A 28000-nucleotide genomic window follows, 5' to 3' on the forward strand; every position below is an offset into this window, starting at 1 on the left:
TGACACCAGGACTCGAGGAGTTGCAGTTGCACTGAATAATGATTCGGGTTGTTTCCCCCCGATCTATATTGTACTTTGTATGCAAGTTAAATAATAAATTTTAAAAAGTACGAGGCATCACATTTAAACACATCCTCGCTTTATTTTTAGTACCTGTTTTTTGGGTTTCCATTTAATACTAAATCCCGGTTTCCCGTCTTAATTTCTTTGGCTTCATATCTTTTGGACTCCACCATCACTCCCCCTTTCCCTCCTTGTCTTCATCTTCATCTCCTCCCCTGGGCAATAGAAATTCCAGCAGCTTCCCTCCCCTCCTTGAGCCTTTTCCTCCCTCCTTCTCCTCCCTCTCCCTCCTTCCCCTCCTTTATCTTCCTCTCCCGTCTCAGTTGGGTTCTGTTAGGGGTGCTGTTAAGTCCAACAGAGCTTTTGCTTTTCTCTCTCAAGATGTCCTGGACTCGAGTGTTCGTCCTGTCTCTGCTCACCACCCTCCTCATCCTCACCTGTGAGTATAGCTTGTCAGGGTAAAAGAGTTGGAGGACGGGGGATATTAAACGTCTTCGGGGGAGATATATTGTATAATCGGGGAAGAACTATGTATTCATCTGTAAATATGTTGAACAGTACCTTGTGTCTTTTCTTAACTGTGAAGATTTCTTGTATGAATTCCAGCGTTATTTTCAAATTTCCATTTAATAATTTGTACAATCTTATTTGTAGACATAAATTTTGCATCACGTGCGCAGTTCAAAGTGACCTCACATATTTGCATCAAAGTTTTCAGTCATGTTTTAACAGGTGAGTCAGAAGTGTTCAGATAGTAAGTGCTGTTTGTTCGGCCGTACGAGCCGAGGAAACGTGTTTTCTTCAATTCAACGACTGAAATAACAGCCGTAATTTCAACATCCAGTTATTCGGAGGCGAGCCTTCATCTCATGAGTCCAGTTTTCACTGTCAGAGAGGAAAACTCACAAACAAACCCAGACCGATCACTGAGCGATGGCCGTGGCACAGACGACGATGAGGACAAAGATCGCTACAAACTTGAAGTGAGCTGCCAAATTACAGCGAAGAAGAGATTACACGTTGGTAAATTGATATTTAAAAGATGTGTGGCCACTGACTGTGACTTCTTAAAGCTACGTTCACTGTTTCCTCTTCTCGTGTTGCTTTTCCGCAAAGACACAAACTGAAATTGAATTGTGACAACTGAATTTAGATCGTTTAATTTTCCATGATGTTTAAATAGTTTCAGAGCAAATGAATTCAAATTCATAACTTAAACATTCAGTTTCAAGTTTATTGAAATTCAGATTCAAACAAAAAAAAATTCTATTTCAAATTATTCTTTTCAGATTCAGATTTCTAGAGCAATTATTCAAGTTTATCTATTCAAATTCAAATATAATTCAAAATTCTACTGACACACACTTCTGCACAAAACTAGACCTAAAAAAAAGCTGTTTTATATGTTAAGAGCTAAATTATTTCTGACTTTCAGTGAAATTTTAAGCAGGAAGTTTGTGAGTTCAACTGCTAAAATCTACTGATTTGTTTGATGCTGATGCTGTACAGTCATTTTACTTCAAAGATTGGTTGTTAAAGATGAATCCGTTAATAAAGAAAATTTTGACCGCAGGGAGTGAAATAAAATGTGATCGAAGGCTTTTCACGGTTTCACGTGTTGTGATTTTCAATAATTGTTATTGTGGTTGTTTTAAACTCGCTCCTTTCTGGTAAATTAGTCATTTGAAATAACCTTCCATACGTGAGTGAAGCCTCGAGTTTCAGTTTCTTTCACCTTATGTTCATTCCTGAACTCAAAGGAGAAACTACAGCTCTTAAAGAAGGCTTCAGGATATCGAGGTTTTCCTGTAACTCCGGTCCTCCTTTTCTCAACGAGATAAAAACAACATTAGCGCCAGAATGTGAAGTAAACAAAAGTTTCTCCTTTCGCTCTCAGTTTCTGGTCTGGTGGAAAACGCGGCGGTACGAGATGATTCAAAACCAGCTGATCATGAAGGTAACGACTATTTCATATGACTTTCTGCAACGACTTCTCACGTCCTCCTCGTGAGTCCTTGAACCTTGTGGCCTCTGACCTTCAGGTGCAGCACGGCAGGTGTTCATGCCCGAGTCGGACGCCACCAACTTCTTCAAACGCCGCACTCGCCGCTCGGTGAGATACTATGAGCTTCAAGGTACGCCGACAAGTTCAACACGTCCATTTAAAGCAAAGATACGAGTCGACGGCCGCTTTTATCTGTCGGGAGGGAAAAGTTTAGATTTGTCTGCCCGTCGGTCGGTTTGTGGTAAGTTTGGAGGATGGATCACTGTTCCTGTTTGTGGTGCCGGGAGATGCACTACGTGAGATTTTACCCAAGTTAAAGTGGAAGGCTCGAAAGCCAATCATCACGCTGGTAAGAAACAAGTGGGGTCATGAGCGACGTGGTTGCTGTGCGGTGGGGAGGTGGAAGAGGGGCGGGGGGCTAATTTATGGGTACGCCTATTTATAGTTGGTGTTTTCTATGTTTGACTTCCCCCAGCGCTGCCCGAGCAGGTGATGTGGCCACAGCTGATTTGGACATAAATGTTTGGCCTCCTGCAGAGAACGTTTGTGTGTGAATGTGCGCGTGTTGGTTTACGGTTTGTGGAGGGACTCGGGAGATGGTATGGTTTGTTTTGACTGCATTCTGGGAAAGTGTGAGAGAGTGGTAGCCGGAAAACTCAAGCAGGTGTTGGTGTGTATAGTAGCAGCTCTTAAATGTGAGTCTGGAAAACACACACACACACACACACACACACACACACACACACACACACACACACACACACACACACACACACACACACACACACACACACACACACACACACACGCTGGAGGCTGCAGAAGGAGTCACAGGGTACTGTGGTGCAGCCTCTCTCTCTCTCTCTAAGGTTCTCTGTACAATGAGCTCATTCTTCGACGGTCAGCCATCGACGCACCTCCAACCAACTGAACACACACACACACACACACACACACACACACACACACACACACACACACACACACACACACACACACACACACACACACACACACACACACACACACACAGAGGGCTTCAGGACAAATAATGCAAACACGGAGGAATCTCCGAATTCATTTTTTTAAAAACTGCAAACAGACACGTATATTGTTTTAAGCAACATGAACACATGGGAATAATCAGACCTGTCTGTGTTGATTTATCGCTTCTATCTGGTAAAAAAAAACCACCTGTGACGTCCGCGTGGCCACGACCGGCCTCCAGAGAGGTCGTGGGTCATTTCGCCTCGGCAGACCGTCGGGGCACTGAAGAGGGGCTTCGCTGGGGACAAACAGCTCCGCAAGCTCAGTTAAAGGTTGATTATGTCTGTCGGCAGGTCGGTCCATGAGAACCCAAGGCAGCTCCGTGTGAGGGAGGGAGGGTTTGGTTAAGATGTTTGATCCTTTTTCTTCTACTTAAATAATTTAGGGGTTAAAATCACACAACTGATGACACATTAAGTAACTTAAAGCAACCAGATGAAAATTCATTAAATTAAAAAATAATGCAAAAAAAAAAAAATCTTTTGGAGAAATGAAAAGGTGTGAAAAACACAAGGCAAGTTTTTAAGCTGCACTTACTTCTTCTGTCGGCGTGCTGACGGCCCTTATTTGTCATCAACAGCCGAGCAGAGGGTGAGGCTGGCGGCCGACAAGCAGAGGAGGGACTACAACGAGGAGCAGAGGAACAAGTACGAGAACTACGTCGAGGAGGTGCGCGATGGTAAGATGGAGATTCATCCGATTTTAGGTCCACGTCGAACGCCTGAAGTCTGCGTTTCAGTGAACTGAGGGTGAGATGCCTGAAAGAAAACCAGCAGAAAATTATAATAATAATGTTGTATATATATATATATACATATATATACATATAACGAGGCAGCTCTTGTACCCGTAAACACACGTTAGGTCGTGTCGTGAATGGGTAACCTGAAAGGATACTTGCAGAAACCCTGACACGCTTAGTTGCCACTTGTCACGAGAGGGCTCGACACAGGACACACTGGAGGGACGGAGTTTTAGTTTGGCTCTCGAACGAACCGCTCGACACCCACGAGCCTGCGGACCGCAGCACAGCGCCTGAGACTCCACACCAAATCAAAGTGTCCATTTGCGGTCGACAATCTTCCCCGCGGTCGTCTCTCAGCTGTGATATAGTTACAGTCCACGGTTTCTAAACTAGGAACGGCTGACCATAAAGATGTGACTGGCTTTTATATCCGAGATACAGTGTTTTGGGTGGTTTGGGTCAATGCGGTTTCACAGGAGAACAAAAAGATCTGCACCGGGTCTATTTACAAAACAACAGGAAGTCAAATCTCAGTCAAAATGCAACTAATGTGGCATTCGGAGCGAGCTGGTCGGTTGTAAAGAGTTAAGAAAGATCCTGCTATTTAAACTCGGATGCATCCGTACAATATTCCAAAATGGTTGGCTGCATCGTGGTCGCACAAGATGGAAATGTGCTTTTGTATTTTTATGGTATTCGCAGTGGGCCGTCAACACGTGAATCTAGACGCACAAACAAACTGTATTTATTAAATCAACTCAATCAATGTTGGATTTGATGTTGCCGTAACAGCGATGGCGGCTTTGCTGTGATTTTGTCAGATGTTAGAACACAGATTTGTTCCTGGGCTCGCCGAGTGGCAAATACTGCACCTAAGAGTAATCAATATTCACCCGACCTCAGCCTCTCGAAGAGGCGGTGATCGTCACGCGTGCGGATGGGCCCGGTAGGGACCTGCAGAACCTACGAGTGGGTTCAGGAGGTTGCTGTCACCCCGTTTGTTTCATGAATCCAGTGTTCAGATTGTGCTAACTGCACCTCCCAGCGGGCCGGCAGGTTACGTTTACTGCGACCTCTGGCGGCCGTAGTATTTACACAAAAGAGGACGTCAGATCACATCGTTTTTCAGAGTCACAGAGTCCATGTCGGTATTGGAGACTGTGGACGGTGAGACGAATCAAACACCGACCTCTCACCGGGGAGATTGCGTTTCGTGTCCCGTGTGGAAGCAAAAGTCAACGTTGACTTATTTGAAGCTTTTTAAGAGCGTTAACTTGCATACATAACATAATGTAGCTTCAATTTTTAACTCAAACCGCAATCTTTTCTGGAGAAATCGAACCCAAACTGCAGCTGCGTCTCAAGGCTAACCACATGGAGACGCTGCTGCTACGGCCCGTAGGCTTAGTAGGCCCCTGCTCGCTCTTATATTTAGGTTGCTAACGGGAAGCGTTCAGTGGGTTTATCTGAGCTTTTATTTTTATTTTTTTTATCTAGTAAACAACAAAACTAAGATGAGAGTCGGGAAAGTGAATCAAAACAGTAAAATTGTGGGTCAGAAAACCAAAACAAAAGTGTAGAAAAAGACACTTTGTAAAACAGAACTACGAAGGCAGGTGATAATTCTCTGCGGGCTCATCACTACCGTCGACTCTTCCACATACAGGAACTCGTGTGACTAATTTTTTAAAATAAAAATGTTGAATACCGCTGCTTAATTCAACTCTTTCTTTTATCCACAGAGGTGAACGAGAGATCGAGTGAGACGAACGAGCAGCTGCGAGAGTATCACTACGACGGCCTCTATCCTCGCTACTACTGGTTCCACTGAGCAAGAACCGGGCTTCAACACGTCCCATCGGAGCAGGAACCCACCGCCACCTTTACGCCGTACCAAGGCCGGCTGCCATAAGAGTGCTAATGTTACTTCCGTGTTTGTCCCACTTTCATCGTCAACATTTTCTTTTAGCTTTATTTTTTTATAAACCTTAAGTGCAATATGTGTTTTCCATATCAAAGTGTAAAGTGTATTCAAAGAGCATTTTTTTTTTGGGTGTAAAGTAAGCTTTAAGTTCTGCATGCTTGTTTTTACTACTTGTTATATGTACATACACGCTACCCGATGATACCTTCATGTCAGCCTGAGGTACTGTATTAACAGCGGTAATACAACCTTCTATGTACACGTGCCTGGTTGTTCCAGAAAAGGGTTGTAGCTTTACTTTTTGGTTTTTTGTTTTTTTTTGCAAAGAGTCTTCAAGTCGAAAGGACAAATAAAGACGAGTTTCCAGTGATGTGTTGTGACTCACACTTGCAGCCGTCTGGCATTTGGAGTATGTGGAGGTGGAAGGAAGAGCGAAGATGAGGTGGGCTGCAGAAGTCATCAGGCTGAAACGATTCCCACATTCCAGAGTGGAAATATTGGACCGGGCAACGAAGAGACTGAAGAGGGAGCAAGAGAGGAGCGGGAGAAAAAAAAAAACAAACGGCAACAACGGGATAATGAGCACAAATGAAACCCTCTTAATGATGCGGCATGGCACTCTGCGCTCTCTAATCACACGGCTCCCGACCCAGGAACCTTATTTTATCTCCGTGCCAGGATTCCCCTTCAGGCCTCTTTCTGTTTAAGGCCGTGTGGATTGGCTCGGAGAGTTGAGTGAGCGCCACCTGGCCTCCATGTGGAGTGTGTTAAGAGGATGTTCGTGTGCTCATACAGGAGAGAGTTTCAGTCCCCTTCCACCAAATACGAGCCTCTGCTGTCCTGTCACCCCTTCTGAGCCTTATACTTTCAGATTTCCAGCTGAAGTACCATTTAAAAGGTCCCATATTTTAAAATGTATGCACATTTTTAAGTCTAGTCTTGTAAATGTGTATTTTCCTGCCAGTGCTACAGTTTCTCAGGTAAAATCAGGTCAGTAAGACATAAAGAGATACTTCTACAAACTGACTTTTTAAAGGTCCATATTTCACTCCTTTCTGGTGTTTTATATGCAGTCTTGATATCCATAAGATATTTTTGTGGTTTTAAGCACCAAGAAACATCAAAATAATTTGATGTCTCCTCCTGAAGCGTCTTTTTGGAGCTCTACCAAAGATCAGGCTGTTTTGTGTCTTTAAGAAACATTGATATCAGTGACCCTCTCTTCTGATTGGTTGACTCTTTTCTGAGTGACACCTGCCCAGGCCAATCACAGGTTTCCTTTGGTCTTGTAGCTTCCTAGCTCTGCCAACAAATAACAGCTTGGTGTTTTCTTCAACATAAACGTTGTACAGTGGGCTGTGCTGAGGGTGGACATATGACATGAGCGTGAGTTTGTGACATCACAAACTTGCAGCAGTCCAAACGCCTCAGTTGCCGACTACAGGCTGTAAATTTATCTGTGGACCGAACATTTTGACAAAATGTATATAGCAACTAGACTTGATTTTTAATAAAAACAAGAAATAGGAATTTATACAATATGAGACATTTAACAATCCCCACAGAGGAGGCATCAAAACATTGATTGGAGTTATTAACTGAAGGCTGGATAAATAAATTTAAGGTTAAAAATAATATTTACACTTTTCCCTAAATGTATCAGGTGTTTTTACAGCAAACATTTGGACTTATATTAGGAAAAGCACAGGTGTTACTAATAACATCAACAATGGTTCTGTTCTATTCAAGGGTCCCGATCAGCTACGTCAATGCGGCAGTGAGCCTGCATGCACATTACCAGGACCCGACAACTAAAGCCGCTAAATGCAGTTCAGCCACGATTCATTTCAATATTTACACACGTTCTGTCTACTGCGCGTGTCAAGTTGTTTTCATGCAACCAATCCTCACTATTCAGTCACTAAATGCAGAAATGGGATGAATTGTTGCTGTTTTAAGTTAAAAAAAAATTTTTTTTAAAACATGTCCGCCATCATACGATGTTTAAATTTCGTAACCGACAGAATATTAGTTCGTTCTTCCCAGATCGGCAGCAGATTAGTTTCTGCTCAGCTTTTCATCAGCACAGTGGAACCACTGACATTAAATGGTGCAAATCATCCCTTTAATCAGCCTGTTTCCAGCAAACCCGACAGCTTCACACATATCCAATTAGACGACATAATTGATGAATAAAAAAAAAATTAAAAAACATGAAAAAACCCACTGAACCCTTAAATTACAAACTTAAAAATGTGATTACATGCTGTTGCCTCAACAAGCAGGAGTCAATTCATGCTGTTGAGGAACTTGGCCTGTTCCTCTCCTCGAGGCTGGAGAAGCTCTCCGCCGATCTTCGGCCCCTTTTTCTCCTGCAATAAAACAGAAAGAGCGTCGTCAGGTCTCCCGTCTCTGTTTACAACAATAAGAGGATGTTTGTTTTTTTTCCTTTCAAATGAGGTCGTTATGAGTTTTACCTTCAGCATCCCATCACGTTCCCATTTAAACAGACCACAGTTACTGAAACGGCAAAACATGAGTTATTATTTTGTCAAAGGAGACGGAGAACGTGTGTTGGCGTGTCCTGTCAACTCTTACGGGTTCTTTCTTTTTCTGAAAAACGATCAGAGGAAGAGGAAGAGAGATTTATAGCCGGTCTTACCTGCAGTGTTTGTGTGGCAGTCTGTCCAGAGCGATGGCTCTCTGTCCACAGGGACACCTGAAGAATCGTTTGAGGGCGTCGTGCCACCGCAGTTCATGATTCTCCTCCACGCAGCGGTCCGCCGGCTTGAAGTAGGTGTAGCCACACTGGGAGCAGAGAGAACAGGGGGAGTAATGGCTGAGAGACAATCGCAGGCTTCTCATCGTCTTTACAGGGCACACACAAAATATAAACATCCCCGGTAGCAGATTTTCTATCTGGGATAAATGTAACTTCGGGCTTGGTACCTTTTTACAGCTGACGGCTCGACACTTCATCTCTCTGATGCCCTTCATCTTCTCCTCCATCTGTTCCTTCTTCACCAGAGGATCAAAGTAGCGCTCCTGCATCTGGTACTCGGCCTGAGAGAGAGCAGATTCACGCACACTTTGCAGGATTTCACGTGTAGGAATGCAGCTTGATTGAAAGAAAATAAGTCGCAGCAACACGACGGCTGTAAATCAAATAGCAAACGTCCATCAACTGGTCGTACCGCTTGAAGAAGGACCCCGTGGCGAGATTTGGCGTTGAGGATCTTCTGAAACTCTTCTGATTGGATGTAGCGGAGTTGATCTCGTTTCTTTTTCTCGGCCGGTTCCTCCTCCCCGTTACCGGACGATTCACCTGCACAGGCAAGTCAAAGAACAGGTTATAACGAGCGTGTCATTTAACACAAACTCTGTGATGACTAAGGAAGGAAAGCGCAATGATTGGCAGCCCAGTTCTAATGTAAGACCCATAATCCCCGTCACTTCCTGTGTTACTGTTTTTTCCGGTCTACCAGCTTGTGGTTTGTTTCGATGACGAGAGGACGGTTGAAGAGCCTCCGAGTGGAAACAAGGAGTTGCAGTTTTCTTGATAAAGCAGGTTTTGTTGCTGTAACACCTTCAGCTGAGCTTCTATTTAATATATTTAATGCAGGTTCATCGTGGGAATTTAAAAAAAATTGCAATCTCCTGTCCAAATTATGAACAGGTTTCTGAAGGGGCCGTTATGATGGAGCTAAATGCAGAAATGTAAATTTTACTCAGCAAATCAAGCGCACCCATTTCTAACAACCTTGTCCTGTCGTGAACACGTTTCTTTCTTGTGTAAACTGCTACCAAGTAAAATATCTACAATCAGTCGGGTTTATGTTGTCGTTCTCCAGGAGCCCCGAGAGCTCATACTAAATATAAGTAACTACATAATGAATGCAACAAAAATGATCACTTTAACTTTTAAAATGAATTTCAATCTGACCAATCAATCTGCTGTTTATTGCCGTTGCTGGTAATCAGATGTGTGAAATATATTACTAAAAAAGAACAAAGTAGATTAACAGCAGAGATCAGAATAAAAAAGGAAACCGAAAACAAAGAGTGAAATGAAAAACAGAAGATCGGGAGTCAGACGTACGAATGAAATGTGAACATACAGAAGTGTGGTCGTACCATTGGGTGAGGTTCGATTCTTCTCTACTCGGGTGTTGATCTCACTGCTGTCGCTCCTCTTCCTCTTCACAGCGTTGGGGTCTTCCTTCTTAAGCCCCGCCCCTTTGGCCTTCAGCTTCTTCAGAGCAGCCATCTTGGCAGCTGATAGGCTGAGAGCGGGAGCTGGAGGCGGGCTGTTCTCGAAGAAGAGGATGTCTTCATCTTTGGAGAAGCCCCGGCCGAGGGTCGGGGCGTGAGGCGCCGCGGGGCTTTGGGGGGACTTGGGGACCTCGGAAGCAGCTTTCGGGGACGTCAGACCTCCTCGGCTCGGTACCGGTGTGGCGCCGCCCGAGTTCTGCTGCACCCTTTTCTGGATCTCCTCCGCCCTCCGCCGCCGGTTCTCCAGGAGCTCCCGCTGCATCCGTTTCTGCTGCTTCAGCAGGTCTGAGGCCGAGATGGACTGAAGCTGAGCTCCAGCTGCATCTCTGGGGGCTGAAGACGAACAACAGGTGAAAGAAAAGGTCTGGGATCATCGTGGGCTTCAGGTCCTGTTGTAGTTTAATGTGAGGCTCAAATGCATCGAATAAAATATGACATCTCTGCAGTTTATGGCAAAGTTTTCCATTTTGAACCCGATACAGGAAACAATGTTTTAGTCATCAGAGGTTTTGGCGGCATAAACTTTAACACAAACAAAGCTGTCAATCAGAACTGAATCCTGAGTTCCCTTAACTCAACAAATCTTTAATATTTAACCTGCCAAAGAAACTAAAATATTTGTAGCAGAGCCCGACTGCTCTTGGATATTTGGAGCACATATGTGATTATCAAACACTTATAAAAATGTGACAAAGATATTTAAAAGGAGGCAGGACATTTTATAGTTTATTGTCCACTCTGACATCAGTGCATTCAAAGAGGAAAGTTCACTTGGGATTTAATTATTATAAATAAATAAATAAAGGATAACTAAATAACAAAACAACAACAACAAAAAAACCCACACAGAACAATTCCTAAAGTAATGGTAATCTTTTTCTGCATTATGTTTTGTAAAATAAGTAAAATTATCAGCCAACATTTGCATCAATACCAAAATATCTGTGACAGGCGAACATCAGTCGGCTGATGTTCGGGCTCTAATTTCCAGGCGGTGTACCTGATTGGCCGCCTCGTATCAGGTGCTTCTTCAGCTGCAGGGCTCCCGGTGTTGGCATCGACATCAGGCTCCTGAATTCATTCGAACAACCTGAAACTTCACCGGACTGAACAGCTAAAAAATAAATAGACATAAAAAATATATATATATTTAAAGTTTTTTGTTTTTTTTTTTTTTAGCATTTTCTGCTTTTACAGTTGTTCATTGAATGATTTCTATTAAGAATACAAATACACAAGTAGCATAATTTACTGCAGTCTGACTAAAGATCTGTGATTCTTTAAAAGCTAAAACACCATTAGTCTCATCTTGGTTTAAATCAAAAGAGAAATCCATCCCAATTATTTAAAAAAATGAAATCGAGGTCAGAGAAAGAGAAAGAGAGTTCACAGCATCAACAGTCGAGGTATTACTTCAACTGCACCCATGTTTTGTGTGAAAATAAAACCAATGTATTACATGTGTTTAGAATATAAATCAATTGATAAAAGCTTTTATTAATGCGGTTCTTCGGGGTTTTAAATAGGAACTTGCAGCAGGATTCAGTCGGATCAGCAGTTCTTACCGAGCCTCTTGGCCTGATCGACGATCTGAGCCGAGCCTCTCACGAACAGCTTGTCCAGAGTTTGCTGGACCGGTTTGTTTGGTTTGGACGCGGTTCTGCAACGGACAGACTCGTTACTGAAAAAGGTCAAGCAGCCCAGAAGCTGCCCGGGACACACGCTGTGATCCTGGATCTGTAACTTGCTGTTAGCACAAATTGACTTTAACGCATGCGGTAAAAGTGCAAATGCGACTTCAGTCAGAATCCAGACGGGACGCAGCGTCTGTTTGGACAATAACACTGACAGCTAACTGATGTTTCCAAATCCTGATTATTATATTGTTATTAGGGCCCGAGCACCGAATGGTGCGAAAGCCCTATTGTTATTCAAGGAGTTCTTATTCTTCCGCTTTCTTATCCTGACAAAGTAGTCGCCTTTTTGGAGGATTTAATGTACTCAAAAACTCATGAAAGTTGTGACACACGTAACTCCTGGTGAAAAAAATGACGTATTTTAATGGTTTTCGCAAGTGGGCGTGGCCGAATGGCTCACTAGCGCCCCCTAAACTGCAGTCCCGGCGGCTAAATTTACCTACATCCACGATATTCAGTGGACATTTTTTATCATACCCAGATGTTAAAATAACTGTCTTAGCACCATGACCCAACTTAACAGGGAGTCCGCCATTTTGGATTTAAAGAATGGAAGTATGTCTTCTAATGTCTGGAGTTTTAATCTTTACAGTTTGTGGACAGTCTCTGTGGTCTCAGCAGAGCTCAAAATATTTGAGACCCCTCTGTAAAAAAAAAAATTGTATTTCGAGATATTCCAGTTACGTTTCCGATAGAATGAGATGTAACATTTTATGAAGATTGTTTTTTGCACTTAAAACTACAAAAACATCAAAAACATAAATATCAAGACTGGAAATTAAACACCTGAAAAGAGTCAAACATGGGACCTTCAAAGGGAACATTTTGTAGAAATGTCTACATGTCTGACTGACCTGACTTTGCCTCAGATACTTCAGCACTGGCAGAGAAATACAGATTTGCACGACTGTAGGCTTAAACGATGGCGTCTGACATGACTCACAGTGAAGCGGCGCAGGCCGCCGAGGAAACGCCGCCGTAGTGGAAACCGTCCTGACAGAGTCGCTCCTTCAGGCTGCCTCCCTTCGCCTTCAGCCTGTTGGGAGCTTTTCCAGAGAAGGACGACTGCAGCTCGGCCCTCTTGGAGCTCATCTTCTTGTACTGGGCCTTGACGTGATACTGACAGTACTGACACTCGTACTGCAGGGAGCGACAAGCAGCCGAGAGGGAAAGCGATGAGAACGCAGCTTCTGAAACGTGGGCCGATAATCGAGGACAGAGTTTAACCAAACTGTTCATGGAGAAACGTGCAGCGAGAGAAAACCGACCCACCATGTTTACAATCTGAGAGCACGGCTCTCCGTTCCTCTTGGCGGCCTTGCAGGTGTCGTAGTCCTGAGCATCACCCATCAGCATCACCTTCTGCGGGTGATCCACCGTCAGACTCACCTGCACACGTTCAACACAAGCTGTTGTTTTCTGGAAGGGGATTCAGCCTCCGGCAGTAAAGATCAATCAAAACACTACGTAATAAAAATGCATCAAAGTTTTCTTTGATTTTCCTCTCTTTCTTTTTTATTTATTTATTTATATGTCTGGCTGGAACTATGTTTTATTTTTTATTTTTTTAAGGTATAATTAATTGATTAAAAGAAAATCAACCAACAACTTTTGTGATCATTAATAAATCGTTTCAGTCATTTTTGAGGCAGACAACATACACACTTATAAATCTGCGACAGTCGGATAAATCTAACTGCAGATATATAAGTCGAACTCTCCTGATTCCAGCACTAACTGTGCTTTTAAGTTTGCCAAGAATTGAATTGAGATATGAAGATGTGTGCAGACAGAGTGACGAGTGACGAGTGACGAGTGGTGTCAGGAAGATTAGTTTCCACACTGTGACTGCGTTGCAGATGAATCCTCACTTCATCTCTCCTGACTTTAAGGCCTTTGAACTCTGGCCTCTGCGGGTGGGACGGGAGGATGTGAAAGTGTCTGAGGGTGAATGTGTCCTCGCCATATTTCTGTTTATAACATCTCAGCCTAATCTGTCCTCTCATTTAATTGTCAGACGCTTCAGTTGCCAAACCAGTCGATGACAAAAACAAAGAAAACCTTAAAACAGATTCAGTAAAACATCTGTAAAACGGGATTATAACGACACCACAAGAGCTGAGAGTCACGTGATTTCTTTGTGAGGCAGTTAATTACAATGTATCCTGCATTTTAAACGCGGCAGTGAGGTCTAGCGTTTTGTGGGATCAGCTGGATTTGATATGTTGTTTGTTAGAAAACAAAAGATCAACAAACTTATACTAAAGTATCACAAATGAACCTGTGTAATTTGGGCCCAATTTAGTTTCTGACATGAGATTATTTTCGATTGTTCTTCTCTTGAACGTGTTACTTCTAGCATCAATAAATCATCAGAAAGACTAGAGATAGTTGTTAAACCTGAGGAGGACGTTTCTGCATTTTTAGCACAGACCTTTACAATGAAGCTGAAATTGTTTTAACACTCGATAAGGAGATCTGTTCAACGTCAAATGTTAAATTTCCTGACTTTCAAGGACTAAAAAGATGAATTTTCCATCACCTATAATGAACAGAGAAACAGGCTGCGATTGTGCTGAGCTGACAAGAAACATTTCTGTTAAAACCAGGCGGACAAATGCTCCTCTGTTTGTACCGATATTGAAAGAAATGAAATGCATGTCTAAATACTGGTTGAGGAGGCAAAAAAAAAATCTATCAAAAAAATAACAGAAATAAGCTCGCAACATAATAAGCTCCGTTTTCAACATCTTCTAGTGACCACTAATGTTACCGAACAGACACATTGTCAATAACTAGCTAACTTACATTACAGCTACATACATGGAAAACATTACATTTTGATAAATGACAACTAAAATGTAAACATGCAAACAAAATTCCCTGATATTCGATGACTTGGCACCAAAAATGATCAAATTCCTTGACTTTCCCTGTCTGGAAAAAAGTTTCTAAAATCCCCTGACATTCCCTGATTATCAGAGATGATCCGCTGTTGTTGACATGAGTCCGATTTGATCTGCAGAGTTGAAGTGAAAGTGAAAGAGCGGCAGTTGCTCCTCCCCCGTTACCACTTCTACGGTGCCCTTGAGCAAAGTCTTAACCCCCAACTGTTAAACAATTTTAATGACAGAAATTGCACCAACATGAACATAACGTGAAAAAAAAAACAACAACCCAAATGACATCGAGTTCAGAGTCCACTCACCCCGTCGTATCCATCCCTCTGCTTCATGGGGTTGGGGTTGAGGAGTCCGATGACGGTGCCCGGCTCCGTCTTCCAGTGCTCTTTGTGGACGTCGCCGAAGAGCAGCAGAGACACGAACACTTCCAGGTTGTGGAGGTCGTTGAGTTTCCAGATGCTGAAGGTTTTGCCCTGCAGAGAGGAAGCGCTTCGTCAGGAGAGTGACGGCAACGTTACAGGAGAGAGCAGCAACCAGCAATGAAGAAAAACAACATGAAACAGGCAGCGTTCAAAAGTCTTAGTTTTACGGTTTTTAATAACGATCTGGATCCAAAGTTTTCACCTGAACATACTTGTGCTTGTTATTTGTTTTCCTCTTGATGTCAGTGTCAGATTACTTTTCACCTGCATTCTTCCAGATAAAAGCTTGTATTTTGCTAACAACAGCATAGTTGGGTCCATGAACACCCCCTCGTCAACAGAGTCAATAAGTGTTAAGCTTTTGTGAAACAACGCAAGTCGGGATATTAGTTACATCTTAATATGCAGCAAAATACCAGAGAAAGCGAAAGGTTTGAGTTCAGACTCACGCTGCTGTTGCTTTGCTGCGTGGCCTTGTTCACCAGCACCGCAAACGTCACCCAGTCGCTGTCCTCCAGCTTCTCTCGAGCCAAACGCTCCGGCAGCTGAGACAGACGGATCAGGCGCCGATCAGCCATCTTGCGGTCCATGTCGGTGGAGGAAACTCGCGGCTTTCTGAAGTGGAAAACGGCAGAAATTCAGACCGGACCACCTGACAAACATTTCATATTGTGTGTGTTACGCTAAAACCTTTCTTAAAAAAAAAGAAGAAAAAAGGCATCACTTCGTTGTTCTGACCTGAGCCTCAGTCCCGAGTATTTCTCCACAGCCACGTCTTTGGGCAGAGCGGGATAAGAAGCAGGTGTAGGCGGTCCTGCTGACGCAGCGGCCGCAGGTCTGCTGCGGGAAGGTGGAGGTGATCTCAGAGGGTCAGAAACCTTGCTGGTGCTCGCGACGGGCTGGAAGGAGCTGCCGATCTTTATCTCCACCAGCGGGCCTCTGTCTTCTAAAGGGAGTACGGTGAAGGAAATAAATATATTCGTATTGCAGCACGACGTGTTTTAGGAACTGTGGTTTGTGTAAGGAAATGTTGAAGGATAAGTTTTACCTGGTGATGTGGTGGGTTGGTGAGCGACTCTAGGTTGGCGTTTGAATGAGTCAGCGTTGTTGAGCTGAGCAGAAAAGTCGGAGGACTCCTGGAGCTTCAGGCTTCCTCCTCTGACCGCAGTCGATGAAGATGTTGCTGCTGTCAGAAAATAAAGAAATAAAGAAAATCAGAATCAGGGTCAACTTTTGCTGCCACTGCATTTATTTCATTTCATTTTATTTTTGTATCTATTCTGCTCATGGTAACGCACAAGAGTCTCCAAAACTACAGATGAAAAAGCAATTTACAATCAAAAACAAAAACAACGACATCAAAAAATGAAATGAAATGGAGGTTTGAATGAAACTGTGTCAGTAAGGAAGTTAAGAGCAAAGCATGAGCTCGTTTACGAGTCAATTTAATCTGCACTTTATGTTGAAAACCAAATAGCGCAGTCGACCTTAAGGGAACTGGTCAACAGCTAAATGTTTACCTTGTTGTGTGTTGGTCTTCTGCGTGGCAGCGGCTGGTTTGGCCTGCCTCAGTCTGGAGGTCGGCTGTCGGGTCGGTGTCGGTTTGGGTGTCACCGAGCCTCCTGTCGTCCCGACTGAAGGGGATGAAACCTTCTGGCTCGACTCCAGCTGCTGCTGTAACTTCTGCATCTGCTCCTGCATCCGCTTCAGCTCCTCTGAAGAAGAACACGTTAGGATCCAGACATGAACACAGACCCAACAAGCCACGTGGAACAGAACTGAAATGCATTGTGGGTGAACTAGAAGCAGCACAAACCTTGTAAATCCTCTTTTGACCTGTCTCCGCCACCTTCTTTTCCTTTTGAGTCCGTCTCCTCATTTTCAATGTCGTCCACGTCTCCGAAGAGCTCCGACACTACGTCTTCTGTGTCCGCGACTCGCTGCTCCTGCTCCTCCTCCTCCGTGCCCTCTTTATACTCTTCCTCCTCATTGTCTTCATCAAACAGGGCGTCCAAGTCGTCCACCTGCTCCTGATGATCTTGTTCTTCGTCCACACCTTCATTCTCAGCCAGCAGGGCCGTCAAAATGTCCAGATCATCCTCACCTGGGCGACAGGAGTACACACACTTGTGTCTTTTTCACTCACTCATAAAGCTGTGCTCTTGTGTGTTTTAAATCTCATGGTACTTACTGTCCATTTTAGAGACGTTAACAGTGCAGCTGGCTTCAGATGAACTGGTGACCTACAGAAAGGTGGACACTTAATTACCTGGAGAGGTAGGCGAGCAAACCGGCAGCTCGTGCAACGAGTGCTACGAAAACAGAGTAGGATCTGCGTGCCTGTAAATTGTCTTGAAATTTAAAAAATACATTTAAAACATCGATCATTTCTGTAGATGTTTGACTGAGCTGTAAATCAGTCTCAGATTTACAGTGAAGCTGAAACAATAAATCTGGAAGAGCTTCGGGCAGCTCTGCTGTGGAGGTCTTGGATTATGTCGTGGGTGGAGAAGACTTGAGCAGATTAAGACTCACATACAGTTTGTACAGCTGATGATGAAAAGACAGTTAAAAGGGTTAAATAAAGGCTCGACTGTTGAAGGAGGCAAAAACCTGTCACATGAGGGGGATTTGTATGACTATTATACACACAAAACAGTGACCGTAATTCAGGTTTGGTTTATTCTTGTTTGGCAATTTGTTGATTATTTACTCAATAAATAAATTAGTCTATATGAAATCCACTGTGGTAGTCCGCCCTTGTTTAGAAATATGTCCTGATATAATTACCATTAACATTTCTTTTTTTTGTGTGTGTGTCGTAATGTTGTATTATTGCTTAATCACCAACAGTGGTTTTTATTTTACATTTATATTAGAGGCTCCTCTTAAAGTTGACATGTTTACAGTCTCACTGTTTTGTTTGAACTCGTTTGAATAATTTCCTATAATGCGATAAAATGTCGCTTTAACCAAATGTGTATTTTCAAACACGTCTTTTAATGTGTTTAAATCTCTCAAGTCAAACAACCTGACAGTTAACTTACCTTTTAATGTCTCGGCTTTCCGTAGCGTTAATGCTACTTTGACGTTTTTCACAAACACGTCGAACCTTTCAACGGGGCGCTTATTTTCCAATAAGAAGCTGTGCTCAAGTGTGTGTAAAATTAACTCCGTTATATTTCATAAAATCGACATATTACGACAACTTGTCGTCTCGACATCTTTCATCCAGAGGAAGAAAATCCAAACTGGCGCTAAACGAAGGACCCCGTTGTTGTCGAAGTGCTGCGAGGTGGCCAACGGTTTGCCTAACTAGAAATAAAAGGTTCACGTGTCGTAGTTTTGCTTTTAGACAGGCATTTTAAGGGCTGCACTTCTTTACAGTTAATATTTATATGCGATTAAAAAAAAAAAAAAAAAAGTATAATACAACACAAAACTGCTGCTGCTATTAATTCTGTTGTATTTGTCCACGGGCAACACAGGAGCCCAAAAGGTGTGCTTTGAAAGACTTGACACCTAAAAGTCTTTGCAATGATGTTTGCCTCCGAGGTAAACCTTCCTCTGCAGGGGCTGTGTGCGCATCACTTTCCACAAACCTCAACTACATCTGCAACTGCACTGTTACAGCCTTTAAACCTAAATACAGTCTATGCTTTATACAAATATAATCATTTATATTTGATGGCTGTGCGCCAGTAGTCCAAAAACAAGCAAGGCAACATCTTGGGTTATTATTATATTAGAAGATTATTCTCATGAATCAGGGCGACTTTGCTTCTTCTTCTTCTTCTTTTTGGAATCAGTGCACAGGCAGAAAAGGACATAGATTCTCTCAAAAATAAGTAAATATTTGTGGCTTTTGTGTTTTCTCTTTTTGACTTCAATTTTTTTTGGTCAGAATTCCTCCTATCTTCAATATATTACCCAAAATATGAGGAATATGGAGGGCTGAGCACATTTAAAGAGACATCTTCTTAAAGGGAAATGGTTATTAAAATACACCCCAAACAGTACAAAGGAATACATTAACCATGCGGTTTAAAGCCTTTCATTATGCTGTCAATTTTCTAATCAAAATAATAAATATTGGTTAAATACCTGTATGTCGTAACATACAGGTATTTAACCAATATTTATTATTTTGATTACTGTGATGTATCACAGTATGACAAGAAGCAGACAAATCTGTAAATAACTTTATTTACTTTCACAGAATTTCAACATTAAAATAAGAAGGCCCTTGTAATCTACAGAGTACAGAGTCTACATCGAGCTTCCAGCACTACAGTGATTTACAAGTTAAATATAATACGTTCTCATTACCAGGTATCATATGCATTACAAATAAAATATATATCTCCATATTAAAGTGCCTACATGGTGCGTGATGCTTATGCGCCAACACCAAAAAAATAATTAAGAACTAAAATATCCTTACTGAGGAAAAATATAGAATGAATTCAGTTTTAATTTGAGAAAGAAACCTTCAGAAAATATTTTGTAAAAAGCCTTCAGCAACCTAATACTTGGTAAACAAATGCAACGTGGAAAGGCTAAACTTTGGTTTGATTAATTAAATGTGCACATGACGGGAAGACAACGCCAAACTGAAATCCTATGAGAAGATTTGTGCTGTTTCAGACTGGTTTTGCACTGAAAAGTTTCGTCTTCAGCTTCTTTTCAGTCGTCACAGCAACAAAGAGACGACGCGCCAGGTGGCAACGGCACAAAACCTACAAGAGGATGTGTCCTGTAATATTTGTCCCAAATGGTTTAGAGACATTTTCAAGCCGACATACTCGTTTCACATGCATCTCCAGACTATGAAATCCTTCTACGCATATTCTTCCAACGTGTTCCCATCCTTGAACGGATATATGTCTGGAGTGGTGTGGGATCTGTGGAGTGACGTCACAGACTGAAGAGGTACAGGTCAAAGCAGAGACAGACGCAGATTAAGGTGCTATGGCAGCCGCTGCTGTTTTGAATGCTAATGATGAGGGAGGTCTAGTTGATGCAGTCCATGATGTGGATCTGCAGCGAGTCCAGGTCTGGCAGGATCTCGTTGCACTTGGGACAGGCGTGTTCAGGAATGTTCCCCTGGTGCTGCCAGTCGGTACCTGAGAGTGAGAGACACCGATCACAACTCCGACCTGTTGCGGTGACACCCTGCCGAGCCTTTCGGCCGCACTTCCTCCACGACTGTTTTACATCACAAGTTCTACCAATCACGTGTTTTAGGTTAGTTTGTATAGTTCAAGCTGTACCCGTCTATATTTTTAATGTGTCAAATAAATATGTGTAATCTAAACATCTCTCACTCAGTGACAAATCCACAGAGTTATCAGCACACTGCTCTTCCTCTCAGCTCTGTGGACCTTTTTAGTGTCTTTGATCTCATCGTTTTGTTTTCACAGCCTGCAGCTTTACTGTTTTGTTTCACTTGGTTCTCTCGTTAACTTTCTTTTCACAAAAAAAAAAAGAAGCTCTGATTAACCCACCGAGTTCTTCCTGCCCTCCACAAAAAGCCACACAGACACTCACCAAGTACCTGGTGAACAAACTGTAGCATTAAGGTGATAAATAGACTTCTCATTTCTCAGGAGATGCTGGAAATCTAAATAATAGCAAAAAGGAGAGTGAGTATTGTACTTATAATTTTTCTTTTAAATGGCCAGAATCAAAACTCCAAATTGTTGTTTAAACCTGCAGTGTGGCAGTTTTGTCTCCCCCTTCTGCAAGTGACAGTCATTACTGGTAGTAAAACAATGGATGGACGAAATGGCTTGTTTCACTGTCAGAATTTGATCCATTTGGTGCGATAACATTTGTAAAGTGAGCTGCATGATTGAAATATTTTATTCCCATTCACGTCAGCATAGAACTCTGAAGTTACCCGGCTCAGCTGGAAGAAGTCTCTGGTGTTCATGCTCTGTTCCTAAAGGATAGTTGGTACGCTTTCATTTGTCCAGGGCAGGAATGTCTCACCAATGTCTACTGTGAACTACATAGAGACTAATCTGGTGTGTTTAAGTACCTCTGTGTCTGCTGAATGTGTAAATAATTCAATTTCAATTCAGAATCTGTTAAAGACACAGCTCATAGAACTAAAAACGTTTCCTTTTGTCCATATCCACTTTATAAGGTGATGATATATTGATGTTGTGTTCACAGCATTTTGTGGTATAACTAATGACCAAAAACAAAAGTCTACAGATCTAAACTGACAGCTTTTCAATCCGGTAACAAACATGGGACACAGCCTGGGACGAAGGTCTGCCTATAAGGATAAACTCAGGGCAGCAAAACCAAACTATACCTCTTCCAACCAGAGACGCGCTGGCTCCATGTGGATTTCCTCCGGGTGGCATGTGTCTCTTCTGCATCTCGTTCAGTGTGCGTCTGTGGAGAAAGACAGCGACTGATGAAGAATTTCAGATTAACAAAGTCAGGATAAACCAAAGTGTCACTTCAGGTGCGGAAGGTTTTTTTCAGTGTGTTACTAATGACATTCATTGCCGTCTGACGCAGATTATTTGTGGCAGTAAGGATCACCAAAGTCAGAAAAGCTGCCACTAAAGGTCACGACGATGCAGAATAACAAGGCAGTGTGAAAAGGAACCAGACTACAACTAGTCAGCAGTGTAGAATTTGTTTCCTTTAGTTCGGACCAGCTGAACAGAGTAAGTATTGTCTCCTGTTGGACTGCATACCGGCCCAGTGAGTCCAACTCCTCCTGCATCAGGCTGTTCTGCTTCTTCACGTACTCCAGCTGAGCAGCCAGACGCTCCCTCTCTTCATGGAGCTTCTCCCTCGCCGCTCGCTCTGCGTAGAAGTCGGAGGAGTAGACCTCCGCCTGCAGGGAGTACAGAAAAACATCCATGAAACCATGTTGTGACGTGGACTTCTGATACTGCGGCTCCAATGCTGGATGCTGAGGTAAACTTTACTGCAGTAAAACTACAAATACCACACTGTAAAAATACACGTCCTGAAATACTGTTACTTAAATTAAAGTGTGTGACTATAATCTGGATTACATCTAAAACTCACCTGAGCCTGGAACACAGATATGGTCTCCAGGTCCTTCTCCTTCTGGAACATCTCCTGCTTCATGCCGTCGATCTTGTTCTGTTTAGCAGCCAGAGCTTCTTCAGCCGCGGTCAGCCGCTGCTGCAGCTCATCCACCAACTCCTTCTCCACCAGCTGAGACTGCAGGAGGAGACGAAACATCAAACACCTCCATCTCTCATTTCTGGTTTTGTTTTCTAACTGCAGTAGTTTGCTGCCTGTCAGTGTGACCCGTTGCCAAAACTAAAAACAAAATACTGACACTACATAAAGTTACCTCTTTCTTCTTCTTCTCCTCCTTCAGCTCATTGTAGTCTTCAAACAGCTTGGTGTAGGCATCCTTCAGCTGGGCCAGGTTGCTCCTGTCGGGATGGAGGGAGGGGGGTTACTCATGTGTGTACTTTATATGTCCAAATATACTTTGTGCTCATCACTGCTGGGAGGTGCTCTCTGAGTGTCCAGGAGTTTTTCTCATCAACTGTTCTTGTCTGCTCTACATGGAAGCTGTTAACAGTGTACAGTGATTTGACACAAGTCCAGCTCATGTCTCTTGCGTCCGTGTCTCCTGACCTTTCCTCGCCAGCCTTCCTCTGCTCGATCAGGCTCTGGGACTGCATGCTGCCCAGCTGCAGCTTCAGCCGGTCGTTCTCCGTCTGAACGGTCTGTCGGTCGAGCAGCTGAGCCTTCATAGTCGCCACGTCCTGCTCCACCTCCCGACATCTGGACAGAACAAAAAAACACGATACGTTAGCAGATTAAAATGATGCAGGGTTCTTACATCAGATAAAAGCAGGGAATATTTGGTGTGTTTTTCTGTGGTACTTTGCGCCTTTATGCGCAAAGTACCTCCAAACTGCCTCAGGCAGTTTGTTTTGGTGTTCGTCCGTTTTGTTTATGTGAACACAATATGTGAAGAACACCTGAGGGAATTTTTTTCAAATTTGGTGCAAACATTCACTTGGACTAGAACGATTTTGGAGGTCAAAGGTCACTATAACTTCTGTCCCATCAGTCTGCTCCATTCTCATGAACTCAATATCTCAGGAACTTTAAGGGCATTTTTAAAACTTGGTGAAAACATTCACTTGGAATTGGGGATAAACTGATTGGATTTCGGGGGTCAGAGGTCACAGATCAAGGTGACTGTGACCTCACGTCTTGCCTCCTATTGTGGCACAAACGTTCAATCAGGATCAGGATGAACTGATTAGATTTTGGAGGTCAAAGGTTACTGTTTGTGACATGTTTGTGGCCATAATTCAAGACTTTTCACAAAATTTCATACAAACGTCTAAAATGATGAAGTGATGACATTTTATATTCAAAAGGTCAAAGCTCAACTTCACTGTGACATTAAAGTGTTCAACAAAAACACTTTTCTGGCCATTATTGAACATCATAACCGAGGAACGGAAGGAGAGATTGTGACCATATTTCACATTTGTTCAGATACTAAATTGGTGACACTAATCTTGGGTGTCCACCTTGAGACTTTTGTGATTGTATAGATCTTCTGTGTGTGAAGCATCCAAGTTTTAGAATTTATAGCTCCTTTGCCGTAACATCCATATTTATAAACATTGTCCTACTACTGTACTATCGTGGATCCAACTTTGTCTTCTATCAGAATCAGTTTTATTTGCCAAATTCCTTCAGAGTCTTCATGAGATATAGTATACGAGTCTGGACAGATATGGAGGTAAACTGCAATTTGACAGTATGTTGCTGCGGGACGGTGATTCTAGTTTCAATAAGGTGCAGATTTAGAACAGTTAAGAGTGTTATTGGTGCAGATGACAGATTGCTATGGATTGTTTGTTTTTTTCAGTTTCTCTGCGTGTTGAGACCTGTCACTGTGTCCCTGTGTGTCAGCCTAACCTGTCCTGCAGGTTCCTCTTCATGCCCTCTGCTTCATCCAGCTTGCTCTGGGCCTGCTGCAGCTCTTTGAAGAGCATCATCATCTGAGACTTGAGATTCTCCACTTCAGACGCCGCCTGAAATATTTGCATAATGTCACACAAACGTTCCAAACAAAACACAAGGAGGGAAACTGTACACAGATTCCTTTCCTGTAAACTACACAGACAGCAGACAGCAATGAGACTTCGTTATGCAGCTACATGTCCGGATGCAGTCCTTATTAGTACTACAAATGCTACAACTGAAACTGTAAAAAATACCTTCTCCTTCCCAGAATCCTCTGGAGTCTCTGTCTGGGCTGTCTGTGTCGATTCATCTATAATACACTTGTTTTCTTCCAGCTCTCTAATTCTGTTATATAGAGAAAAATAGAGAAATGTAAGATAAATACAACCAAAATTAAAAAAAAAAAAAAAAAAAAAAAGAAAAACAAAGACAGCAATGGGATTACTGAATGTACTGAAATATGGCATACGTTTCTTTAATCTAAAATCAATTCAAGAAAAAGCACCAAAAAAAACTAACAGCCTGACTTTAACTAGGTGAGAACACATCATTTAGAGGTGAACTGTTCCTTTACGTGTCTGTTTCGTACCTGGCAGCACCGGCCTGCAGCTCGGCCTGCAGCCTCTCGCCTTTCTGCGTCTCGTTCCTCAGCGACTGCAGCAGCTGGCTGACCGTTACCTCCTCGTTGTCCAGCCGGGACGCCGTCATGCTCAGGTCCAGACGGCGGCTGCGCTCGGTGCCGCACGCCTCGTTCACACCGTCGACGCCTCCGTCCTGAGAGGAAAAACACAACGTTAGATCCCGTGCACGATCAAATTCTAGCTTAGAGAATATATGGATATTGCTGTGATTTCTTTCCGTGCTATTTATGAAAGTCCTCACCGACACCTTGATGATCTCGACGAAGGAGTCGTCTTGGGAGTCCTGCTCCGCCCTGAGCTGCAGCTCAGAGTTCAAAGCCACCAGGTCGTTCTTCTCTGCTTGCAGGCGAGCAACCTGGGCACGCAGGGCCTCCAGCTCTGCGCTCTGATTGGATGATGCCCCATGCACATGACATTACATATCACACGTGCAAAAAACAGAAGCATAAATCCAGTACAACTTAATGGACATTGAGGTAGAAAAAAATCTGGTCGGGTGACCCCCTCACCTGCAGTCCTCCCGGTGCTCCTCCGGCCCTCCCGGCCCCCTCCAGCTTCTTGCTCATCTTCTGGTTTTGGAGGGACAGCGTCTCCATGCGGTCTCGGGCCTCCTCCAGCCGGCTCTCCAGGAAGTCCCGCTCTTGCCGCTGTTTCTCCCGCCACGCAGACAGGCCCTCGAAACGCTCCTTCATGGTCAGGTTGGTCTGACGCAGGGCCTCTGGGAGAGAGGACCGGACAGCGGATTTGAATAAATTAACATGACACAAGCCAACTGATTTGAATTATAACCCTTTTAATAGCCATCCTGCTGCCGGTCTGTCATGACTCGTGCCCAGAGGAACACAAAGTCCATAAAACTTTGATCCGAGGCACGACCTGATAAGAGTCTTTAGTTGCTGAATGCTGCGACAAATTGACATCCCACATGGACAGCTCTCTTCTTTAACCCTGACAGTCCACCAGACACCTCCTCTCACCTTTCAGGTCTCTGTTCTCCTGAATGAGGATGTTCATCTGCTGCAGGGTTTCCTCTAGCGTGCCGGACTGGCTGGGAGAGCAAGAGATGTCGCCGTTCATCACGGGGCCTCCAGACGCCATGATGCTGAAAGACATTTCCGCATTTTGTGAACAGAAATTCCTTTTCAAAAGGCAGGAAGTAAGTTGCGTGTTAACAATTATACATCATCTTTAAAGTTTCGAAATATATTTCAAAGTAAAATGCACCCATCTGCATCACATTTGACATATTAATACAATATTGCTGACAACAAATAAAGGTGCTATAAGTGATTTTTAAACACTTTGAACCACTAGCAGATTTGCTCCCGTCACATTTTTACTCATTGTGGGCTCACGTTTCACCGGAGCAGTAAGTCTTTCATCTCCATGGAAACAGCACAATCACAGCTAAAAGTAGGGAGAACTCAAAACCGTCTTTTTGTGCAGTATAACAGTTATAATATTATAAAAGAAAAATTTTATAGTTTTATTTATCTGATCATTTTCTTTACAAATATTCTAAAAAGAAGAAAATGTTTTCAAGTCCCTATAAGTGTTACCAATATATAATTTTTGCTGTGATACTAATGAAATAATGGTATTTTAGGTGTAAATTGAAGAGTTAGGTGCACAATTAGTTCAAGGACAATGGGAAATTCTAAAATACAACTATAATTCCCTTTTGACAGTTTCTGGCTGATAAATGCTGTAACTTGTGTTAACTTGTGTGCGTTTGGTCAGTCGGCTCCTCCAGTCCTTCTGCTCTGCAACGAATTAAAAAATAAAATAATTCCCATTTTATCCAATCAGGAGAGAGAACGGTGTTCTTTGCACGTTCAAGGGCAGAATTTGAGCGAGTAAAAACCAAAACAGAGTAGGGGAAGTTCACAACTCCTGCTCTCCTAGTTTACACAATAAAATACGCCAAATCAATTACGAAGGCTGAAGAAAAGAAAGACGAAAATAAATCTGCCAGGAAAAACAAAAAAACAAAGGTTTTGAATAGTATGAAGAGCGATGTGCAGCTACCTTGTACCGCTTCTGGAAGGAGAAGCTATATTTTACTTTGCAATAGTTTTCGGATACTTGTTAGGAAGCTGTTAGTTTATAACCGCCTGGACGCTGGTCATGTGTGGAAGACTTAAACTTGGTCTGCTGTGTGCGGCTGTGCTTGTTGTCGGCTCGGTAGCAAACTGTAGTTCACACAGTCCCATTATGGAAAATCAGACAGTTACCAAAATGCTGGTACCTCTTACCTCCAGGGCAAAGATGAGCCAAATGGTAACGACATGCACAGATGCTTGTAACGAACACTAGAGGGTGCTAAAGGAAACAAACTTCTACACATTCGCGCTTCAACGCTGCACAATCTGCAAACAAAAATAATCATCCGATTTCAGTATTTTTTTTCTCCCAATTCATAATATATCCTGCATGTCCAGTGAGTTAATGTATAATAATAAATAATGTACGAGCAGTTCATCTTTATAGAAAGTGAGCAGTGGCGAATATCGCCAACGCCATGTCAAATGTTTACTTTCAGTGACCAAGAAAAGGTTTCATTATTTTTGTCTTGTTTTAATGTAAGATTTTTAACACCACCACCCGATATGGACGTCGACCCCTCCGTCGTTAAAGTGTGTAAATAAACAGCGGCTCCGCGGTGACGTCATGGCGTGACGTAGCGCTTCAGCGCGCAAGCAGGGCGGAATTATACGATCAGCAGCTCTCCACATAATTACATTATAATGCAATAACAGAGGACAGTACTCGCACTGTGGTTCACTTCTACTCTCACACACAAGAAGCTACTGGATACCCGCCTCAAGTAAACACCTAATAACACATTAAAAGCTGTTTAACGAACCGGGGGGAGGAGGGGGGGGTCATGTGGAAGCCACTTTATAACGCACCAGTGGTGCGTAATGTGGTGCTACATTAAAAATCTTCCGAGTAATATGACCCTGCGTGACTCTTGTGCGGTGATGAATATGTTCCAGAAATACGTATTGAAGGTCTCCGTTGGTGTTATTGTATTTTCGCTTTCCTCTGGTGGGCCTATCCGGCGTAAGACTTCGTAAACAATGAAAAGTTCCCAGAGAAACGCGGATATGGTTCAACCTGAACACAACTGCGTCACATCCAACGTTAAACAAGTTTAAAGGGCTTTAACTCACCTGCTGTTTACCTCCGGGACGACGCAGGTTCCGACTACTCGCTCCGAAAACATAAAAAGACACGGGAAGGTGGCAAAAGGTGTCGATCAACCTTGTGCCGTT

At 43.0% G+C, this 28000-nt stretch overlaps 3 protein-coding genes across 3 annotated transcripts; 1 reads left to right on the top strand and 2 right to left on the bottom strand.

Annotated features, from left to right (window-relative positions):
• The first annotated feature begins 401 nt into the window (after positions 1-401).
• ucmaa (upper zone of growth plate and cartilage matrix associated a) lies at positions 402-6148 on the top strand. The gene is made up of 5 exons (XM_069699946.1): positions 402-502; positions 1961-2020; positions 2106-2198; positions 3696-3794; positions 5603-6148. Exons 1-5 carry the CDS (start codon positions 445-447, stop codon positions 5689-5691), a joined length of 399 nt encoding a protein of 132 aa, XP_069556047.1. The 5' UTR covers positions 402-444; the 3' UTR covers positions 5692-6148.
• Positions 6149-7751: 1603 nt separating this feature from the next.
• mcm10 (minichromosome maintenance 10 replication initiation factor) lies at positions 7752-18297 on the bottom strand. Its single transcript, XM_069699947.1, has 18 exons — positions 18126-18297; positions 17270-17321; positions 16895-17182; positions 16599-16793; positions 16127-16264; positions 15817-16024; positions 15528-15693; positions 14962-15129; positions 13026-13142; positions 12697-12893; positions 11622-11716; positions 11057-11170; positions 9919-10389; positions 8979-9109; positions 8734-8847; positions 8447-8592; positions 8262-8304; positions 7752-8156 (listed from the first exon to the last, which is right to left on the bottom strand). Exons 2-18 carry the CDS (start codon positions 17274-17276, stop codon positions 8073-8075), a joined length of 2682 nt encoding a protein of 893 aa, XP_069556048.1. The 5' UTR covers positions 17277-17321; positions 18126-18297; the 3' UTR covers positions 7752-8072.
• A 969-nt stretch (positions 18298-19266) lies between these two features.
• On the bottom strand, positions 19267-27998 carry optn (optineurin). Its single transcript, XM_069700112.1, has 13 exons — positions 27899-27998; positions 25700-25824; positions 25232-25440; positions 24964-25107; positions 24671-24855; positions 24336-24426; positions 24034-24149; positions 22726-22875; positions 22433-22517; positions 22138-22296; positions 21798-21940; positions 21404-21486; positions 19267-20204 (listed from the first exon to the last, which is right to left on the bottom strand). Exons 1-13 carry the CDS (start codon positions 27949-27951, stop codon positions 20092-20094), a joined length of 1656 nt encoding a protein of 551 aa, XP_069556213.1. The 5' UTR covers positions 27952-27998; the 3' UTR covers positions 19267-20091.
• Positions 27999-28000: the final 2 nt, after the last annotated feature.

Source organism: Brachyistius frenatus, unplaced genomic scaffold (genome assembly GCF_029030835.1).
Source record: "Brachyistius frenatus isolate BFR_SWC_R1_liver_20210118 unplaced genomic scaffold, ASM2903083v1 Contig_32, whole genome shotgun sequence".
In the NCBI taxonomy this organism is placed as follows: Eukaryota; Metazoa; Chordata; class Actinopteri; family Embiotocidae; genus Brachyistius; species Brachyistius frenatus.

Coding starts and splice junctions, on each gene's coding strand:
- ucmaa (XM_069699946.1), top strand. CDS start 445: ATGTCCTGGACTCGAGTGTTCGTCCTGTCTCTGCTCACCACCCTCCTC. Junction 2,199..3,695: donor GAGATACTATGAGCTTCAAG/GTACGCCGACAA, acceptor TGTCATCAACAG/CCGAGCAGAGGGTGAGGCTG. Junction 3,795..5,602: donor CGTCGAGGAGGTGCGCGATG/GTAAGATGGAGA, acceptor TTTTATCCACAG/AGGTGAACGAGAGATCGAGT.
- mcm10 (XM_069699947.1), bottom strand. Junction 15,694..15,816: donor TACTCGGGACTGAGGCTCAG/GTCAGAACAACG, acceptor TTTCCACTTCAG/AAAGCCGCGAGTTTCCTCCA. Junction 8,593..8,733: donor GAGCCGTCAGCTGTAAAAAG/GTACCAAGCCCG, acceptor CTCTGCTCCCAG/TGTGGCTACACCTACTTCAA.
- optn (XM_069700112.1), bottom strand. CDS start 27,951: ATGTTTTCGGAGCGAGTAGTCGGAACCTGCGTCGTCCCGGAGGTAAAC. Junction 24,856..24,963: donor TCGAGATCATCAAGGTGTCG/GTGAGGACTTTC, acceptor TTTTCCTCTCAG/GACGGAGGCGTCGACGGTGT. Junction 22,297..22,432: donor AGGAGAAGAAGAAGAAAGAG/GTAACTTTATGT, acceptor CTCCTCCTGCAG/TCTCAGCTGGTGGAGAAGGA.